The sequence below is a fragment of the Mytilus trossulus genome, chromosome 6 (assembly GCF_036588685.1).
Source record: "Mytilus trossulus isolate FHL-02 chromosome 6, PNRI_Mtr1.1.1.hap1, whole genome shotgun sequence".
Lineage (NCBI taxonomy): Eukaryota > Metazoa > Mollusca > Bivalvia > Mytilida > Mytilidae > Mytilus > Mytilus trossulus.
The window spans coordinates 76,686,552-76,709,981 of record NC_086378.1 but is presented as its reverse complement, the minus strand read 5'-3'; the positions used below and the strand labels follow the sequence as shown (position 1 = coordinate 76,709,981).

The following is a 23,430-nucleotide window of genomic DNA, read 5'->3' as shown; positions in this document are numbered from 1 at the left end:
CACAGACATTAACAACTATAGGTCACCGTACAGCTTTCAACAATGAGCAAAGCCCATACCGCATAGTCAACTATAAAAGGCCCCGATATGAAAATGTAAAAAGTACCTTATTTGTATTAAAATGTGAACGAAAAACAAATATGTAACAAATAAACAAACAACAACCACTGAATTACAGGCTCCTGACTTGTGACCGGCACATACATAAATAATGTGGCGGGGTTTAACATGTTAGCCGGATCTCAACCCTTCCCCTAACCTGCGACAGTGGTATAACAGTACAACATAAGAACGAACTATAAAAATCTGTTGAAAAAGGTTTAACTCATCAGATGGACAAAAATACAAGTGGACGTGGCCGGGTACTTGTACATCCCGACAACAAAAAGACACTAGGAACATATCTCAGAGTTCTCGCCGTTATCTGAAAGCTAGTTCAAAGCCACTAACAACTAATAAAAAAAATCATGCATCTAAGACTTAACTAGATCTTCTGTCCCCCCTTTCGCGTATCAGAGGAGTGAGGTTTCCTCTACTATTAACTACATAAATAAATATATCGGAGTTGAATAACACTACCATGCACCCTCTTTGGTCGCAACACTTTCTCTCCTTGTATCAATCATCTGAGTTTTATTTAAATTAGTTTTGTCGCAGAAATATACAGTAAACGCATTTTGACTGCTCAAATAGAATGACTGCAGTATGAAAGCCAATAACAAACTAGTAAAAAAAACTAAATACAATGTATGACATTCTTGTCCTGCTTGTGTCTTTGTCAAATTGTCTAATTTTAAAAACTTGGTACATTGTTTTCAAGAAGAAGAAAAATATTTAGATATTATTGATTTTAAGAAAGGTAGTTCATATGTTAATTCACAATCGGTGCTCTTCCATTACATTTAAAAGAATTGAAAATGCTAGATACTTGTACAGCTGATAAAGTTGAGGATGAGAGTCATTTTTTAATCGAATGCTCACTTCATAATAATTTGAGGGAGGAACTCTTTCACCATATTTCTAGCACATGTAAAAACTTTAAAAAGTAAGATAAATATGATAAATTTTCGATGTTAACACAAGAAAACTTTACTATTATTTGGGGGGGAGGGGGATGATGATTACATTGTTAGATCTTTTGAATTATATAGTACATGTCTTGATACCGACTATTTTTTTATATCAATGTGTTAGTTGCTCTTTTGTATTTTGTCTTGGTAACTGAGGCTTATAGTGCTATAAAGATAATTATATCAATTATTGTAATGTCTTAATGTCAGGAAATTTGAACCAATCATTAGACCGCGGCTTTAAAAAAGTGGGGGTATACTGTTTTATATCTGTCTGTCCATCCGTCAGTTCGTCCGCCCGTCCCATAAATATTTTCGTTGCATCTTTTTCAGGAACTACATTACAAGGATTTCTGAAAGGTTTATTGAAGTTGGCTATGTCGTGTGATGCGTTTTTAAATTCATTACTCATTACATGACAGCCAAGTTGAAAATTGTCGTCACATTTTTCTCAGAAACAACAATTCAATGATTCACAACTCAAACATTTCCCGTTTAACGAAATGTTTTGGCGGGGGTATCATCAGCAGCTCGTACCATCAATGGTTGTTCTTGATTTATATGTTCTTTAAAGAGCCTTTAGTTTGGAAAATGACGTACTCTTTTCTGTTATATTCTATATACAGATTTATAACTGAGTATATAGAAAGTATTCGAACAACCTAAGCCTTATTTTATATATACGGAATTATTTCTTAAAATATGTTACTACATATCTAGACGTAATATAATACAGACAGACAAATTTTATTTTCACCTGATACCCTGGTACTGACTTGTTAAATGTCGGATCAATGGGTTGTCGGACTATTGGGTTGTCGGACTAATGGGTTGTCGGACCAATGGGCTGTCGGACTAATGGGCTGTCGGAATAATGGCGTGTAACCAAATTGACAACTTCGTGCAATGTGAAAGGCACTCGAAGGGGATTTTCGGTTAACAAAAAAAGAAAATGTCTTTTTAATCATTAGAGAAACAGATTCTTACATAGTTACTCGTGGATTATCGGATTTATCCAATCTCGATAGTTAAATTATAAATTTTAAAGTCCTCGCCGAGGCGGCTCGGACTTTAAAATTGATAATTTAACTATTTCGATTGGATAAATCCGATAATCCACTGGTATCAATGTAAGAATCTATATGTATCAGCTCTTTTTATATGCTGATTCATATACCTAATGTGTTACAAATAAAATTATATCAGAACTTTCAATATTGACATGAATTTCAAAATATAAAACACTATGAAACGCAAAATATAAATAAAGAATGCCAGTGTTTTACCTGTCCTTAGTAACAATCTGATGTACAGTAGTTGCCGTTTGTTTATGTAGTTCATACGTGTTTCTCGTTTCTCGTTTTTATATAGATTCGACCGTTGGTTTTCCATTTTGAATGATTTTAGACTAGTAATAACTGGGGTACTTTATATCTTGCTGTTCGGTATGAGCCATATCTCCGTGTTGAAGGTCATACCTTGACCTATAACGGTTTACTTATATTAATTGTTACTTGGATGGAAAGATGTCTCATTGGCACTCATACCACATCTTCCTATATCTATGTATGAATAAAGTGTGTACTTTAGAACAACATGTAGAATACTTGTAATTGGTTGAAACAAATTGTCAATAAATGATTGGACGCACATTAAAACTTTTCCAAAACAGCAAGATATGTGAGTTTTAAGAACCTTTATGCCAACAGCATAACTTTCAGAGTCTCCAGTGATATCCAAGGATAATACGTAATTATAGATGTATTTAAGCATGGAAGTAATATATTGTCAATATAGTGTTTCAATGTTGGTTAGAAAATATAGGCAACAGTAGTATACGGATGTTCAAAAGTCGTGAACCGATTGAAAAAATATTAAATCCGGCTTACAAACCAAAACCGAGGGAAACGCATTAACTATTAAAGGAAAACAAAACAAAGGAACAACAGGAACACCGAAGTGTACAAAAACAAAGTTAACGCCAACACACATAGAAACAAACTTTTTGGATAACAATTGCCATATTCCGGACTTTGTACAGGACATTTTAAGAAACAATGATTGGTTGAACCTGGTTTAATGCGCTTTATGAAACAGACGGGACAGAAGTACAATACAAACATACGCAAGAACATTCATAACATAGAAAAGCACAAACAAATAATATAATAGTCGACAAAACATGTACACCGCAGAACAAGAACAAAAACAAACATATTCCATCAACGACTTTAGGATATAAAAAAACAGTGAAGCGCTTAGTAGTAATATGTAACTAACAATATAAGAAAGAGACAAATAAATACAAAATCGAGAATGGAAATGGAAAATATGTCAGAGAGACAACAACCCGACCAAAGAGTAAAAAATAGCCGAAGTCCACCAATGGGTCTCCAGTATCCGAAGCCGGAATTTAGCTGGCCATTGAAACAAACATGTGATTTAGTTCAATTAAAATGGACGGCATAACAAACGCCTTAACATATAAATGAACTAAAATTAAAAACACATACAAGAATAACAAAGGCCAGATACTCATTACTTGGGACAGGTGCAAAAGTTCGACGGGTGAGATCTTAACCCTCCCCTTTACCTCTAGCTAATGTACAGTAGATCTCAACCCTCCCCTTTACCTCTAGCGAATGTACAGTAGATCTCAACTCTCCCCTGTCCCTCTAGCTAATGTACAGTAGATCTCACCCCTCCCCTTTACCTCTAGCTAACGTACAGTAGATTTCAACCCTCCCCTTCACCTCTAGCTAATGTACAGTGGATCTTAACCCTCCCCTTCACCTCTGGCTAATGTACAGTAGATCTCAACCCTCTTCTTTACCTCTAGCTAATGTACAGTAGATCTCAACCCTTCCCTATACCTCTAGCTAGCGACGGGTGAGATCTCACCCTCCCCTATACCTCTAGCTAATGTAGATTGAACAAGCACACAGCAATATGCACAGTAAAAATATGTTTCAAAGAAGTCGAATCCAATGTCAAAAGTAGGTAACAAAAAAAACGAAGCAAAATGACGATGATACACAAATTAACAAGGGACTTCTAGCATTTAGTAGCATGTCAATACCAATTAAATATGGAGTTTGTCTTTTTCTGTTGAATGCACTGATCAGTTTATAATGTGTGTGACAATTACAAAAGTAGTTTAAACTGATACATACATCATCTTTTTTATTAAGTGAAGTAATTGCTCTTCAAAAAACCAGAATGATTAACAATTTCTATTTCGTGTCTAATACCGAAATATTATTACGTAATAGTACAAGCACCTGTTCGTGTAGAGACTTATATTGTTTATAAAGTGAAAATAAAATAATATGACCATGTGATCGTTTTTTTTAGTTTTAAGTACTTTTGTTGAATGTCGATATCAGTTCGTTTTTCGATTATTTCCATGGTATTGTCAGTTTGTCGTCGACTTAGATTTATGTGTTTGAATACCCTTGTGCCTCTATTAAAAATGATTAATGTAAAAATTCTTCAAAGGTGCATGTTACGTGGGAAGTATTATACAAACATAAATTATTAAACGAGTGATACGTTTTCTTTCTTTCTGGGAAATATCTAACAAATCTACCAATGGCAAACATATGGCATAACAAAAATAACAAACTATTAAGATTATTTTATATTGGCAAATCGAATTCTTCATTTTCATTATTTGACCTAGATAAATCGTTAAGGTTGCCTCCAGGCAGTACATTCGGTGCAAAACGTACAGACAAATCGATCTGCGGTTCTGTTGCCGGAAGTAAGTTTAAACACGAGTTCCTTGGTATTGATCTGTCTCTATTAGAAGTAGATTGACTAGGCTCAGGACTAGAAGAATCTATTGATTGAGTACTTTCAACTTCAATGACATTGTTCATCTCAATATTTCTGTGATCACTTCGTTGTGTTAAGTACACGTTTTTTATTTTTGAGATTAAATTTTGGTCAATACTTTTATTGATATTCAATTTCTCGGTGTCATAATTAATGTTGATATTGCCTAATGGTCTTTCGTATCCTAGATTATTTTTGCGGAAGCTTTCTAACTGGATGTGTTCCGGTGCATACCCCACTTCCAAAGTTTCACTATAGCTATATATTTTTATGACTCGCTGGACGGTTGAAAGAATTAACCACACATTTATAACAGAAAAGAAAATAATACTAAGGAAAAATACTGTCAAAGCTGTGTAATGCATAACAAATGGTGTTTCATGAAACATCCCCATTATTAAAAATATTACTGGAATTACTCCTCGAAAGACAATGGTTGTGGCACAACTGGCGACTGACATTTTTTTGTAAATACTTGTTTTATGTCGTCCTAATGTTTTCATAATTTTTGTAGCTTCTACAAGAAATGTATTTAATTCAGTCAATATTCCAAGTATCCCTAGAAGCATGTTTTGTCTATACACCAATATAACACTGTAGCAGACGATAGTGACCACGTGATGGACAGTGTCCGTTCGGAAACGTGCTTTATCAATATGCGGAAACAGATATGCATCTTGTAAAATCAAATATACGTAGCGTCCAATATTTATTGCCAAAACTATTTGAATGAACACCGACTCTGACTTGTCTATATTTCCACTGAAAGGAACTCGTATAATGTTTGTAGAACATATAACAATGATTGCTAGGGTAGATGATATTAATACTGTTACTTGTTCTGTAAATCTGCAATAAAAAAAAAGTAAAATTACAAAGTATGATCTACCAAAAAATCACCGATATGAACATGCATTTCATGTTTACGCGATAAGTTCGTTGTTGTGTCTTTTTTTTTATTTAGTAAACTGGAATCACTAACAGATATTTCATATTCCCCGTTAATAACTAATTTACAAATTTCTCAGACTCAAGACCTTATAAAATATTTGCCAGGCCAGCTGTACTGACCATGCATGTTTAGATTTAAATCGATTGTTATTCCTTTTACTGAACTGTACTGAATTGTACTCCACTCGAATATAATATTTCTTGACCAGTCTTAACTGAATACTTTAGAAACAGTTCACCAAGTCTATTCTGTACGTGTTCTGAAACTATTGAATGCAAATCAGACTTTTTCGGTTAAGGTTAACTTGTGGTCAACTACAGTTTTAAAAGTGAAACACGGTTTTAATTTGATGCTGAAGGGTTAAGCTTTATTGTATGGTTTATGTAAGAGTGAACTTAGTACATAGACGGTGCAATAAAGCCAAATAATATATATTGGTCGACACAAGGCAAAGATCTATACGCATGTCTTAAGCGCCAACATAAGGTACAGTCAAGAAAGTACAAAATAAAAGTTCAGCAAAGTGTGAGGCTTTTCAAAAAGAAAAATATACTGTTTCACAATAAAAGGTGATGAACACAAACGCAAAAGTTACATTTAAAATTATGTCATCTTAATACTCTTATATCAGGGGCTATCCTAATTAGATTATTATCATTATTGCAGGGCCCAAAATCGTGTGCTATGTCAGACTTTTCCAGACTAGTCGAGTACAAATTATTAGTCAGCAAGGTTAGTATATGATTCAGATATTTCCTGGTTCGTAGTGTCAACCATGGATGTGATAAGTCAAGTTAGTAGACCTAGTACTTGCAAATGTGTGAAGGTCAAGAGATCAGATGATATCTATATCTTCATTGTTTTAAAACTAGACTAGTAGGTCATGTATGCTATTGTATAAAAAAAAAATCACCATAAATTTTTCTTACTTTATATTTTCTCTATTTTCGACTAAAACACTATAAAAAGTTTTAGATTGATATAATGACTGTAATGGAATGTGATTTCATGGCAATGTTTTTTTGTTTTGTTTTTTATATGTCAAATGTTGATCGGAATATATAAATTAGAGATGTGGTATGATAGCTACTGTCTCAATGAAACTATGATCCATCAAAGTTCAAATCAAGCATATTCTTAAAGGTGACATTATGATCATCAACTATACAATGTACATAAAAACAAAATTACAGAATGAACCCGAGACAACCACTGAATTACAGGCTCCTGACTTGGGACATTGGAACATGCATATAAACATGAGCGCTCACTTTACCCTAACATAGAACAGTGGTGATACAGCACAATATGAGAACAAACAGTTGAACCAGTTGCACATGTTTTTACTCAATAGATCGATACAAAGCAAAGAAACAATGGACACAAAGTCATCAATATAAAGCGGTTTTATCGGTATGTGTGAAACAAAAATTAAGTGACAATTTTAGTAAAAGTAAAACGGCTGATTACTGACCATTTTAGTAAAAGTTAAACAGCTGATTACTGACCATTCTATAATGGGAAACAAACAACTAGTTGCATTTTGTATCTTATCACGTTCTACAGCCAGACGGAATAAATGGTGGAACACTTGAAAGGTAATTGAAAAACCTAAGTGCAGATTGGTACACCGCAATGGTTCGACGTATAATTATCTAATGAAAGCACCTCATTAATCTCGGGTGGTTTTTGTTTTCTTGAAGTGTTTGGTTTTTGGTCGTTATCAAGTTATAAATATATTAAATGTATGCACTAAGAAGTAGTGTTAAATAATTTGATCGTTTCTTTATTTATTAAATGTTTATACAATGGTAACGTCAAATGGTTTGAATAATCTGATAGGTGACTTCCTCGTTGTATAACCTCCAATGAAAGACGGTGCATAAGTAAGCTCTTTAAATCTACATTTCTACACGTGTTTATCAGGTACTTCCTAGTCCAATTGTAATGCTGTTAAAAGCATGTTATACAATACTCGAAATTCAAGAGTACTTGTGTACTAGTTTTCAACTGTTTTTCAACTAAAAGATTATTACAAATCCAATTCATTTGATTACATATCTGTGCTTTTCTTTTTATCATAATTATACTGAAAAGCATTCATTTATTTTTTTCTTAAGTAATCAGAAATATAAACATTTTTTTTTTACTTTTTGAATACGTTAAATCTTTGCAAAATATAGGCAATTGTGAAATATCTTAATTAGATATAAGAAGATGTGGTATGAGTGCCAATGAAACAACTTTCCATCCAAGTCACAATTTGTAAAAGTTAACCAAAGTGCGGACTTAAACACGGAGCCTTAGCTCACACAAAACAGCAAGATTTAAGGGATAGAGATTTAGTTGAAGTTTGTCAAAATAGAAAAACTAGAACTTTGAACATTTTCCGTATGTGATTATATCTAAGACGGTTTTGATAAATGTTTGCACATTTTAAGTTATAAAATACTTTAATTTCACGAGTACAAATGTACTAGAATTCAACTGTTTATTAGTTCAAACATTTAATTTGTCAAAATATAGATTGGATAAGCCATACGTCAAATAGACTTCAACCAAATAGAAAACTGAAAAGGAAGAAAAGTCGCATTGTTCTCAAGAAACTTTGCAAAAGAGTTGCAATTTATTCTATCAAATATCTTAAAGGGGCACTAGATGTCAAACTCATATTCACAGATTTGGACTCAAAGGCTTCTCATATGAGATTTATAAAAATGTAAAACATTTATCGAAATTAATAAAAAGTCTAAAATAAACAATTTACAGTGTATGGGATCGATAATATGAAGCTTTGTTTGATGTGTATTTTAGTCTAGACGCCATCTAATTAACTATCGAGATGACCCCGAAAGGAGAAGGTCTCGTAAGAACCGATTTTGACCTCAAATTTTAGGTTCATCTGACAAAAGATGTTGACCACTTTTTAAACACTTATAATAAGTATCTATTTCATTTGAATGAATTAGTTTATGTGCAAGATTTTAACTGATTTTGTCATTCAAAAATGACCGGATTCAAGCTCAAATATGAAAAATCTACCAAATATGCCGAAAAATGTCACTTTTCAGATGGTTTTTGTCAAAAAAGCAAGTGGCCGCATCCGTGTTCATACTCAATCTTTATATATGTTATGTATTATCATAAAATACAACTTACATTTTAATATTAAGGATGAACACGAATGAGGCCACTTTCGTTTCACACGAGAATCGTCTAAAATTTAACTCAAATGCTAGAATTGTGAAGATTTCAGTAATTTAGCATGACTTAATGGTGCTAGTACCTGATATATGTGCATTGTATTGTCAAAAACGGCCCATATTTATGTAGCAGAAGCATTCTACTGTACAACAAATAACTAAAAGTTTACATTATAACAATTTTGTAAAACTGCTATATTTTAGGGCCAAAAAGGGTTCTTACTGGACCTTCTCCTTTACCGACGGTTACATAACACGATATAAAGTTTAACATAAAGATACTAGATATAAATAGACGTATGAACCTCGTGCAAATTGATTTTTCTATGTCTGTTTCATTTCAAGTTTTAGGTTTAGAAAATATTTTTTTCGATTTTATCTGTACTGATATATAAGGCATTTTCCTACCGTTTTCTACATTTGAAAATGCCTGTACCAAGTCAGGAATATGACAGTTTTTGTCCATTCGTTTTTGATGCGTTTTATTATTTGATTTTGCCATGTGATTATGGACTTTCCGAATTGATTTTCCTCTAAGTTCAGTATTTTTGTGATTTTACTCTTTAATATGATTTTGATATTTAAACAAATGTAAAATTTTGCATCAAAATACAACATTATATTTTTAAGGGAAAAACATCGAATTTCCAATAGAGTTTTCGTTTCTATTTATAACGCCCTTCTAATTCATGTATGAGGGTCTTGAATCGGAACTTTATTTCTTTATTCTTTAATTTTTTGCAATGTTTTTAATTCTTTATCTATACATTTTCCTCATTATTTCTGTTTTCTATATTGTAATATTCCATTTTATCTATTTTTTTAAATTCTTCACCTTTTCTTCTGGCACTCTTTGTTAGTTAAATCATCGATACCCTCATGTTTTTGATAATTTCATCGTGTTGAAAAGCTTTTAAGTCGCTTGTTTCGATGTTGTTATTTTATGCTGAATCGAACACAGATTATGACTAAGAGTTCCAATCAGGAAGAGAAAGAAGCATTTCAAAGCTTTAACTTTCTGCACTTTTTTTTCCAGTGGGATGATGATTATATTACATAATAACGATTTACTTCCTGGTCTTGGAGCTATTATTAACAGTTCGGCTTGTTCTAATAACATCATCATCACGTATCCAGTCGCAGAATCGATCATCACCACTTTTTTACATTGTAAAATTACAAGTTATTTTTCTTCCTTTTTCCTGGTTGAATTACAATGGAATATTTGAAAGCTCCCGACAAAAAAATATTAAATTGGAATTTATTGCATTTTCAGAATTCAAAACTTACAGTAATTGGTTATTATACTTTAGCACAGGAGACTGTCGAGACATAGTCTGATGCTGCCATTAAAAATCACGTGATCTTAAAAATGTAGACAAAGCATCAAACAAAAATTACAGCAACAGGAAAAAGGCACAAGATCAATGTAAACGCTTTGCAACACGACACGTGTGATACTATCACGACAAGGTGTTGAATAACGTATATAGAGTGTCAATATCTATCACCTTCAGTTTTTTATACGTAAATTTTAAACCGGATTTGACTCAACGTCTGACTTTCTTTTTCTGCTGTAAGTCCCCTTTTCGGCACTATTGAACAAATGATTTTTACTATATAAATGCTTAAATTGCATTGAAAGTAAATACAAAACTTTCGGTATACAACACTCGAGCTAAAAAATCACTATTTTATGGTCTCTACTGGTTGTTAGTTTATATTAACGAAGGTAACACCAATACTGCTGACAATTATTAACTGAAATACTAGACACTATAGATATATAGTCATTATCGAAAGTACCATCAGTAAGGCTGACCATAACATAAGAGCTTTCTATATACTAGTGTACCGACTCAGTGTCAACAAAACTATACGCAATGTTTTGTTTAGTATAATCTGAGTATTGTTAGATGAGAGAGGGTTAAAATTCCATTCTCTGATTCACTGTAAGACTTTATATGATGTATGAATTATTGTTACATGTAACAAGCCAAATTTTATTCTATCCATCTAGTACGGAAAAGGATTTATATAGGCTGAGACTTTATTCCACCCCTTTGTTTGAATGCTTAAACAATAAAATCTTTGAATAGAATTGAAAAACTAATTGAGAGACTAGAAACAGTTTGTGAGGTTAATTTGCGGTTTCCACCATCGTTGATGATTTTAGTTTTATATCGACTGTAGAACTGCGTTATTTTTAACCATATCAATTAATCGACATTATTTTATCATTCAATTGCTGCAGTATTATTATCTGTGAGAAATGAACTTTTATCATATTGATTTATCGGAAACACACTTCCGCGTTCACAAAGGTTAATACTTTTTGATCAAATTACAGCCTGTTGTCATGAAATCGTTTATTTGAGAAAAGAGAGAGAAAAAAACATCAATTTTCATTCTGTTATACTCACGTCATAGATGTTTATCATTTCATACAATGACATTTACAACATTATCCTTATAAATGTGAAATACATTGCTTTAGCAAATTTTAAAATATTGTATTTTGAAGAAAAAAAACACTGTACACATATTAAAATTTGTTAATATTCTCACCAATGCAACTTATTACTAAAATATAACTCTTATAGTTGTAAATCACATTATTATAATTATACTTGATTTAAATAATTTGATATTGTTTTCTTTGAACAAAAATAAATGCTGACATATGAAAATAGAGAAACAATAACGACCTTACAACAAATGTTCAGAAAAAGTACACATAACATAATCACCAAACGGTATTTGATGGTGAGCATGCGCCTATGCCTTGTAGTTAATTTCAAATCTCTTTAGGGTAGATAAGTTTTGAATAATTTAAACAATTTCGGACGAATTTCAAAACTTCACAAAACAAAAAAAGCTTCATTTTATGATATAGTAACAACCTCTGATGTTATTCAATCTTTATGTTATATGGAGATCGAGCACATACCTATAATCCTGCTTTTCTTTAAAGTCGAAACGTATACTTTTATTTGACCGTTGGTTTTCCTGAATTGTGTTACACTAATAATGTTCGGGCCCTTTAAAGCTTGCTGCTCGGTGTAAGCCAAGACTTCGTTTTGATCGAATGTCGTACTTGTACCTGTAGTTGTGTTTTTTTTTTTTATACATAATGACTTGGATGGAGAGTTGTCTCATTGGCACTCATACCACATCTTCTTATTCATATTTCAAATCCAACCCAGAAAAAGTACGTAATTTACCTTTATCTTTTTAACAGAGGATCAATAAACAAGTTATTATATATCAACAGTAAGTACAATACAGCGACGTAGTTTTGCTATAACTTCTTAACTTAACAGATGTAAATATATAGGCTTTTTATAAGGTCAGCTTATCTTCAATTTGTATATGGCAACATCTTGTGCATTACATGTATATTAATTTTGTTTTGAATAAAAAGAGATAATTCGAAACTAGAGGGTTAAAACTGGTTTAAGTAGTAAACTAATAAAAAAAATTGATGCGATATGGAATATCAAGACTGGTTGAGGTACAGTAATCTAATAAAAAGGTGTTGTTTTTTGTTAATGATGTTGTCTTAGATCAGACCGTTGGTTTCATTTACCAGGTCGGATCAGTTAAAACTGGTTAAGAGAAGGCAACCTATCAAAACTGCATGCAAAAATTTCGATTTAAATATTATGATCATATCCTTACCCAGCCTACAAGTTGACCTTTTAGATCAACACGAACCCCACCTACAAGTTGGGATGATTTCATGTGCTCCGGACGGTTCACATATCCTGCTTCACAGATGGTACCCATTTTGTTTCTAACGAAACAAAATCAAATTCGGCAGGTCACATTCGGGCAAAAAGGAGTGGGATTGTAGTTGCGACATTAGGAACTTATCCTCTATCATCTGTGAATCAAGCTGTTTATGATAATTTTTATAATTTCTATAATTGGCGACGTAACATATTATTATCTAAACATATCAATACAGACAGAAAGTTAATATACATTATAATTATTAGCAACAGCATGGACACAAACTTTGTTTTATAAATGTACATATCCAGATTATTTAAAAAAAAAAATGCGGTTTCAAATTAAAACCGATCACTAAAAATCGTTGAAAAACGTACGGTGGCCAAATTTTAGTTTAAACATGTGTTGGTGGGTAGAGTTTTCATTAGTGTTTACAATTCATTATATATCTGTTTACAAAATATGATCAAGAATAATAAAGGGCGTGTTATTCTCGAAGTGTCTTTCAATGTTAAACACCACCAGTTTAAACTGATTTTGACAAAACGTTTTATAATGTTTTTACTAAAAAAATATGAAATTAGTCATTCTCTTATCGTTTGAAAATTGGAACTTCCAAATGCGTGGATAGGAAAATTAGAAAATTATTCTACACAAGTTACAACTGCCTTCGAGATTTAAACTTTACTTTAAGAAACTCAGATCATAAAGTTAACATAATCCCGCTTAAGACAAGGTTTTTTTTTGGAATATCTTTGAGCAGATATGTGTTTCTGTGAAAATTAGTGACAGAAATAGAATTAAAGAAAAAAAATCATTCAAATCACTGAGATTACATTTTGAAAAATGAAATAGAGTTGGATATATATAGCTTTTATTAAACTAGCTTTTGAATTAATCAATTTCATAACTCGACGTATTTTTAGAGCATTTTTAAAAATATAAAGACGGTTTTCAATATAGATTTATTATTCTATAGGTTAAACTTAAGTATAATTATAGACTCGAGATTATAGGACGAAATGTTGACCGCTGACCAAGGATTTGTATAGTATAATCAAAATCATTGCACTGACCATTAAATCGTGAGCTTAGTCTATTTATTATAAACTATTTCCGTAACTTGTGAAAATAATCATTATATTCACCTGAGATGACACAAACTTAATTTATCAAAAAGTAGCTTAATTGATATTAATTTAATGTAGAAAAGTAAATAAATCTAATGAATGATGTCAAAGGAATTACTTTATACTGAAGTAAATCAGGTGATGGTCTGACAAGTACATACATTTATACGACCCCTGAAGGAATATTCGTTCGTGTGAAAGCAGAACATAGGTGGGCTCGACAAAAATCTGTTTTATAAAAAAACAAATTGAATCTGTATAAAAGGAAAACGCACTTGAATCGGTGAGGAAGTTACAAATAATATTAAAAAAGATAATAATTAAATCCAAGAACAGCATAGACACTGGTCAATTAGGAAAAGAGACGAAACAACATTAAATGCCTCCCCCCTTAAAAAAGAAGAAATAAAGAAGGATTTATACATATCCAGCAATGCTCCATAACGCTTTATAAGTGACACCAAGAATAGATAGAATAAGACAGGTATATCTTGCATGCAAAGTAATATAAAAAAGACATTTTCTATTGGAAAAATATTAAACATCCGCGAATTCCACCCTCACCACCCGTTTTTATGAAATGATGATTATCCATATCCATAAAAGGGAAATTCCCGACTTACAAGAATAGCCTTTTTTAAAGAAGTTGATAGCAGTTCAAAACACTATCTTTCAGTTTGGCGACCTGGTGTTCAGAAAAAGATAAACATGTTTTAAAATATCTCTCGCTAGTGGACGACAATGAGGAGGGGGAAGTGGGCGAAGTGGGGGGGGGGGGGGGGGGATTCGGACCACTAAGTGCGCGGGGATGTATTTTTTACTTTTTATATCAAATCATTTTGATATTGATCTGTGGTGCAAGTATGGGTATCCATCCTACCAATTAATTGTCATACATACTAATACAAAAAGTTAACCTCTAAAATTGTGTACTCGTGAGAAAAAAAACCAGTTTTATTTGTTTTGTTTACAAGACCAACACATGTCAAATGACGAAACAGGTGAAGTCAATAAACAGAGTACAAAATGTAGCATATAAACAAATCTTCATAAGAAAGTAAAGAAAAACTCGAAACAATACACTAGTCTATTAATATAAATTAAATTGAAACTTACGCTTTAGACAGATCTTGTGTTTTATCCTGATATACTTGACATATATGAACGATGCAGTGATTCGTCCCACAGCAACATCGGTCCTTTAAGCATTTTTGTAAACGTTCACAAGCACAGTATAATATAGTACACACATTAACAGAAAGTGAAACGGCAAACAGAGCATTTATTGGTACTACCATACTATTAGTCCACTGATATAGTAACTTTACAACTGTCCAATGTATGTCAAACATTGAAAAAAATATATTAACTTTTCTTAACTGAATAAATCCGTAACATAGTAGAAACTCTGTTCATTATTCAAAGAATATAGCGTTTGATTAAAACGAAAGGAGAGTTGAATTGCATGTCAATACGGAAGAGTGCACTGATCTGTAACCGACTACCTTGTATTTATTGTTAGCCAATGTAAGTTACTTCCTGGTTTGAAATCGATTTTGATAAAATCCATTACTAGACCTATAATTGAGTTCGTCGTGTTGCTGTTGAGTGGATTAGGCAATACATGCGATTATTATTTATGTTTTAAGGAAGTGATATTAAAAAAAAATAAAAAGTGTATTGAGGAAATATCGTCTTCAGTATTTGATCATGTTGATCAATGTGTGTCAAATCGATTTTTTTTATCCGTGTTATCTAATCATATCAATTGGTGTAATTTCCATTTATTTATTATTTCTTTAAAAAGAGAAGGAAAATACGATGTGGGCGTTTTAAAGATCTTTACAGGTATATCCCAGAATTTGTATTTTTTATCATGTAAATGTTTTTTAATTGTTATAGAATTTTGGAATTTCATAACGAATTCGAAGAAATAGTGATCATTTTATATATACAGTTTCATGTAGTCTGTATACATTTCTATTTGAGGTGCATGTCGTTCTGATATAGGATTTTAGAATGACACTCACCAATATCAAAGCAGTGGCCTATTATTGGACTGAAATGTTGAATAAAAAGGGGAGGGGTGAAGAAACTTCTGAAAGGGAAGAGAAAACCAGTCTTTCTTTAGTCTTATTATGTAATGTATAGGTAAAAGTAAAATCACAAAAATACTGAACTCCGAAGAAAATTCAAAACGGAAATGCCCTAATCAAATGGCAAAATAAAATGACAAAACACATTAAACGAATGGACAGCAACTGTCATATTCCTGACTTGGTACAGGCATTTTCAAATGTATAAGGTATAGTGGATTAAACCTTGTTTTACAGATTAAGTCCGTGTTTACTGTCAATGCATGTTTATCTTTAATTAACATTTTTATGCCAAAAATTTGGGATCGTGGGGGATAGCTTTGATCAAAATATAATGTTTTTAATTTCTGTAAATAAATGGCAATGTAGGTAGTCGATTCCTATCCACGAACTACTCTGTATATGCTATGTAATTAAGCACCTTTAGTGACAATACATATACTTGAAGTAATGAAATGTTTTATTCATTAAAATACACGTAAGGTTTTTTCAGGGCCATGCACTGTAATAAATACATTTTAAGTGTCATTGCCCATATACAATTAGACATGTTATCCATCAATGTTATTTGTTTATATTGTCTATTTAAATAGAGTTTTTTGTAAACCTTTCGCGGAACAAGATATCAGAAGGGTGGGAATTCCGAGAACTTTAATCTTAATCGAACAGTTTCGAGTTAAAAACGTTTTACATTGAACCTGCGATAACGCGTTAAAATATGTAATAAGGCCAAGATACAATAACCGTATGATGTCACAGAATTTAAAAAAATGAGATATATAGTTCATTATTGGGTTTTTTAAACTTGAACTAAAGATGTCTAAAATGTATCGCTTTTATTGAAGTACACTAGTAATTAATTATGTGTAATTGTGTTTACATGGGATATAAAACAGATGGGATATGATTCAATGAGAAAACTCTCAACAAAAGACAAAATGACACAGAAATCAATCGTACAGCCTCAACAATAAGTAAAACCCACACCACATATAATCAGCTATAAAATAAGACCCCAAATAGACAAAAGTAAAACAAATTCAAACGAGAAAGTTAGCAATCTTATTAACGTATAAAATATTGAACGAAACACAAATATGATATATACAACAAACGACACCCAATGATTTACATACTCCTGACTTGGGACGTAAAAGTCTATTCATGGGTTTTTGGAGTACCAAAACGAAACATGGAGATAAACCGTATACAAACGGGAAAATTGTTATTATCGTGTTTAAATTAAATAACAGTAAGAGTACTAGTCATTAGGTATTTCGTATTAGTCATGGTATAATTATGAACTTCTCAAGGTAAGAAGCTCATTGGTCTCCCATGCCCTGGAACATCACTAGTGTTTTGTACTTTCACAAAAAACGTAGCAGAAAATTGAGAATCTAATTAATGATTGACAAGCAGTTCCCGAACAGCTTCTAAAACATTAGACGTTTTATTGTCCTTGCACTACAACCCAACTTAATATTCACATCGAAATTGCTCTATAGTAAAATGTATATAAAAACGGATAAAAGACCTAGAAATAAAGGATCTTTAAAATAAAGGATAAAAGACCTAGAAATAAAGGGTCTTTAAAATACAGGATAAAAGAATGAAAGACACCACATCACAAAAACGAATAAAGACGTTTAGAACAAGAATATTTCAAGAATAGAATGAACAAAATTAACTAAAAAAAGCAGGTTGATCAACTTGCATGGCCAAAAATAGGCAGGATAATAATTCATGTAAAAAAAGTCAAGACAAACTTAAAAAAAAAGGCAGAACCGAATAAGGGAAACATTAAAAGGGAGGACAGAGATTATAACTAAAAAAAAAATGCAGAACAAAAATTGTCATCCTTGCCTAAAAAATTAAATGGGAGCTCCCCTACAAATGGAAGTCCGGTGATAATTTTAGTTCAGTAATACAACTTATAATGAAATAAGTTTGAGATTGTCGTTACGACAAGTCACGGGAACATGTTCATCGAAACAGATATGCTTTTACTGTGACAAAAGCATGCTGGTTTAATTTCCGTTTTCTCATTCAGAGAGATGGATGACTCCGGGTCTACGATTCAATAAATTGCTGTAACCACCAACCATCTATCAGGGAAATCTGAATAAGAAAAGCAAGGGCCCTATAGATTACATATTAAATGGAAAAAAATAACGCGTCATATTCAGGTTCTGTTTGAACAATACGTAGAAAAACAAAGTTTCCATGGAATCACAACTGAAATCATTTATATTGTCGTAAAGTTGAGTCATCAAATGTATCAGCGTAATAAAGGCTATGACGTACGTAGACTAGGCTTTACTTGCGGTATCAATCTTTTCAAGGTCATAACATATTTTTAAAACGTTTTGCAATGGAATCACAATTAAATAATTTATAATGTCGCAAAGTTGACTTCTCTTTATCAGCGACTGCGTAATTAAAGCTATGACATAGCCCAAGCTTCACTTGTGGTATCAATCTTTTCAAGGTCACGACTTATTGTATAAACATTCTGCATTGGAAATGATATTGAATATTGTCAATAATCTAACATCTGTTACAAAATATATACATGTTTCCAAACCAAAGTTGAAGAAAACAAATTATTGTATATCTCATGTCATTGTCCTATAGGTTGTTGCTATGTAGAATGCTATTTTCAATCGACTGGAGTCAATGCAAGACGTTTAACTATTTATAAATGCTAAACACAATCAATGTTAAACGTTATTGATCATCGTCGAACCACACTTCCGTATTTTCATAGAGAAGGTAATTACTTAAGTACCTGTTGTTCGATAATTTTTTTAATTATTTATATCGTGTCAAGATAACATTAGTATTTAGATATACCCTAGATAGCCCTTGACTTCCCTAGATAATACCCGACAACTGAGAAAGAAAAGAAATAAGTATTCCAAATACTCCTGAGTGCAAAATAAGGTGGTATCACAATGATTATTAATTGTAAATTACGACAAAGCGTAATTCAGTGGTTGTCGTTTGTTTATGTGTTACATATTTGTTTTTCGTTCATTTGTTTTTACATAAATAAAGCCGTCAGTTTTCTCGTTTGAATTGTTTACATTGTCTTATCGGGGCATTTTATAGCTGACGTTGTGGTATGGGCTTTGCTCATTGTTGAATCCGTACGGTGACCTATAGTTGTTAATGTTTGTGTCATTTTGGTCTTTTGTGAATAGTTGTCTTATTGGCAATCATACCACACCTTTTTTTTTTTTTTTTTTTTTTTTTTTATATAAAACAGAGATATAAACAATTACAGGTCAATGTAAGCCTTCACCAATGAGCAAACCCATTAGCATATGGTATAAAAGTACCCGAAATGACAAAGTCTGAAATTTAAAAATGAAAATTAATGGTCTGATATTTTCTACAGTAACTTATTCAAAACAAATTGGGTCTAGCGTATGTATAAAAAAATTTAGTCCTGGTATCTATGATGAGTTTATTGACAGATTATAACCAGTACAATCAGGTGCCTGGCTTGTGACATACACACGAAGACTGTGGCGGGGTTTGTTACTCTCGGTAGCCCCAATACTTTTCTATGACATTGGATATGCACAGGTGTCAAACACCACATATAAGAACAAACTTTAAAAACCAGTTTTAAAGCAACTTCATTGACATCATTTTTGTTACGTTCGGAGGACGTGTTCTTCAACAGACTGTGGGTATTCCAATGTGAACCAATTGTGCACCTCTTCTTTCCGACTTCTTTATTATTATGAGGCTGACCTTATATAGGAACTGTTTAGGAAGAAATAAAAGAAAATAGCAATAATCTTTAACTTTTCTTTCAATTATACAGATGATGTTCTCTCACAATTTAATTCAAAATTTGGTGACTATGTAGAATGCATCTATCCCATCGAACTAGAGATAAAGCATAACAAACCAGCAAAAGTCTGAAATGGCCTACATCTGTACTCGACTGTACTGATTTTTACTTGACCAGTCTGAATTGGACTGACATTTACTTCATAGTACCGGACTGTAGTCTGAATCATACTTAATAGTCTGAACTTGTACTCGACCAGTACGTATACTTAACCATTTTATACGAGTCTGAACCATGCTCGACCTAGTCTTAACCATACTTGACCAATTCCGAACCATATTCGACCAAGTCTTAACCAACATAGACCTATTATTTTTATCAACTGAATTTTTATCTATTTACGCATTGTTAAAAAAACCAACTTGAAATTAAAAATGTATTCAATACAGTATTGAAATCAAAATTTCACAATTATCAATCATAATATAACTTCAACACAATATGCATCAACACTTACATCATAATGTATATATTAACTTTAAAATATAAATAAAACAATCTGATCAAATAATCTAAAAAATGAATTCTGACTTGTATTTTCAATGTTATTTACATTTTGTGTGAATTTTTCAGAAGTATTTTATGGTTACTGGACTATTTTCAACCATTAACTTTTAAGTATAGATTTGTGGTGTCAGTTGAGTTTAGTTAATAATGCAGTGAATATTTTTTTTTATAAATATATATTTTAAATAGTATATAAAGCAACTTAATAAATTTAAAAAAAATGAGACCTTTGTTTTGTTTTATTAAACCATGAATTTGATATAATCCTGATAATAGAATATCCATAGCAATCCTTGATAACCTTTTTGAAAAGGGAAATATGTCCCAAAGTAACAGCACAAATTTATTTCAATTAAAATTAAGTAGTTTTTTTGTTGACAAATTAAAGACATAACTTGTTTGGCTTTATAAATAATTTAATATGAGCGTCACTGATGAGTCTTATGTAGACGAAACGCGCGTCTGGCGTACTAAATTATAATCCTGGAACCTTTGATAGCTATTTACACCACTGGGTCAATGCCACTGCTGGTGGACGATTCGTCCCTCCCCGAGGGTATCACCAGCCAAGTAGTCAATATTTCTGTGTTGACATGAACATTAATAATGTAGTCATTTAAAAAAAATTCCTGTTTACAAAACTTTGAATTTTTCGCAAAAAAATAAGGATTTTTTTATCCCAGGCATAGATTACCTTAGCCTTATTTGGCACAGCTTTTGGAATTTTTTATCCTCAATGCTCTTCAACTTTGAACTTGTTTGGCTTTATAAATATTTTAATATGAGCATCACTGATGAGTCTTATGTAGACGAAACGCGCGTCTGGCGTACTAAATTACAATCCTGGTACCTTTGATAACTATTTACACCACTGGGTCTATCCACTGCTGGTGGACGATTCGTCTTCGAGGGTATCACCAGCCGAGTAGTCAACATTTCGGTGTTGACATGAATATTAATAATGTAGTCATTCTTAAAAATTTCCTGTTTACATAACTTTGAATTTTTCGCAAAAAAATAAGGATTTCCTTATCCCAGGCATAGATTACCTTTTTGGAATTTTGCATCCTCAATGCTCTTCAACTATTTGTAATTATCCAATGACATGTGTTACGTAAACTAGTACATTCAAGATTATACGAAATACCAGCGATTGTGTCTAAAACATATATTGCAACTTCTGGAGAGAGAAAAAAACATAACTACCTCCAACTGTCGTGTGTGCTCTCAATCTATTTAAATGTAATTGTTTATTAATGAAGCCGAGAGACCTTTTCTCTAGAGAATTTACTAGTGATTTTCATAATTAAACTGAAAGACATGGGACTACTTATTTTTCTGTTATTACAACTCCTTCTTATCAAGTTTCTTATTTGCTTTACTACTGCTATATGACGTTATATTGTACATGATTATGATATTTGATCAACATAACAGTACGAATATCTTTTTCACCTTATTCTTTTTATTCCACCTTATTCTCATTATATATTTGTTTTACCTTATATTCAATATTTATAGCTTATGAAGGCGTAGGTCTCCTATTCCACTATTGTTGTAACGAGACAATAAGCGACAGCACGTTTGAACATAAAATAATTGGGTTTTACAAAATCACCAGGGGAAAATCTCTGACAAACAAAAACAGAACAGTTGTTCCTTACATCGTAACCATAATCGCCTTCCCTTTCACGAATATGACCTACCGAATAAGACTTTTTACCGGATTTGCTATAACATGAGCAACACGACGGATGCCACATGTGGAGCAGGATCTGTTACCCTTCCGGAGCACCTGAGATCACTCTAGTTTTTGGTGGGGTTTGTGTTGCTTATTCTATAGTTTTCTATGTTGTGTCATGTGTACTATTGTTTGTCTGTTTGTCTTTTTCATTTTTAGCCATGGCGTTGTCAGTTTATTTTCGATTTATGAGTTTGACTGTACCTCTGGTATCTTTCGTCCCTCTTTTGTATTTCGTCTTATTTTGACAGTCAACTAAAAACAGAGGATAGCAAATACAGAAATACATATACTAATAATGCATATGTGTAACAGTGTACCACTACATTTAAAGTTAACACAAACAGTCATAATGAGTTAAGCCTTTTTCACCGATTTTTATAGCTCGTCCTTATGTTGTACTGTTATACCACTGTCACAGGTTAGGGGTGGGTTGGGATCCCACTAACATGTTTAACCCTGCCACATTATGTCTGTCTATGCCTGTTCCAAGTCATGAGCCTGTAATTTAGTGGTTGTTGTTTGTATATGTGTTACATATTTGTTTTTTTATCATTTGTTTTTATATAAATAAGGCCGTTAGTTTTCTCGTTTGAATTGTTTTACATTGTCATTTCGTGGCCTTTTATAGCTGACTGTGTGGTATGAGCTTTGCTCATTGTTGAAGGCCGTACGGTGATCTATAGTTGTTAATTTCTGTATCATTTGGTTGTCTCATTGGCAATCATACCACATCGTCTTTTTTATTAAATAACATAAAACATAACAGTTTGAAAACTCGGTCTGTAATGATAAAATTGAGAATGGAAATTGGGAATGTGTCAAAGAGACAACAACCCGACCAAAATAAAAAAACACATCAGCAGAAGGTCACCAACAGGTCTTCAATGTAGCGAGGAATTCCCGCACCCGGAGGCGTCCTTCAGCTGGCCCCTAAACAAATATATACTAGTTCAGTGATAATGAACGCCATACTAATTTCCAAATTGTACACAAGAAACTAAAATTTAAATAATACAAGACCAACAAAGGCCAGAGGCTCCTGACTTGGGACAGGCGCAAAAATGCGGCGGGGTTAAACATGTTTGTGAGATCTCAACCCTCCCCCTATACCTCTAACCAGTGTAGAAAAGTAAAAGCATAACAATACGCACATTAAAATTCAGTTCAAGAGAAGTCCGAGTCTGATGTCAGAATATGCTAGCTTTACTTCAAAAAATGAAAAACATTATGGCACCGAATATATCCATCTAAATCTTTTCAGTCTAAAATAGTATTGTTAGAGTAGAAAAAA

The 23,430-nt window shown here is 32.3% G+C and overlaps 1 protein-coding gene across 1 annotated transcript; it reads right to left on the bottom strand.

Moving 5' to 3' along the window:
- Window positions 1–4,692: 4,692 nt before the first annotated feature.
- Window positions 4,693–15,642, bottom strand: LOC134721881 (uncharacterized). The gene is made up of 2 exons (XM_063585148.1): window positions 15,044–15,642; window positions 4,693–5,756 (listed from the first exon to the last, which is right to left on the bottom strand). Exons 1-2 carry the CDS (start codon window positions 15,277–15,279, stop codon window positions 4,709–4,711), a joined length of 1,284 nt encoding a protein of 427 aa, XP_063441218.1. The 5' UTR covers window positions 15,280–15,642; the 3' UTR covers window positions 4,693–4,708.
- Between the last annotated feature and the right edge of the window lie 7,788 nt (window positions 15,643–23,430).

Coding starts and splice junctions, on each gene's coding strand:
- LOC134721881 (XM_063585148.1), bottom strand. CDS start 15,279: ATGTTTGACATACATTGGACAGTTGTAAAGTTACTATATCAGTGGACT. Junction 5,757..15,043: donor ACACAAGATCTGTCTAAAGC/GTAAGTTTCAAT, acceptor TTTTTATTGCAG/ATTTACAGAACAAGTAACAG.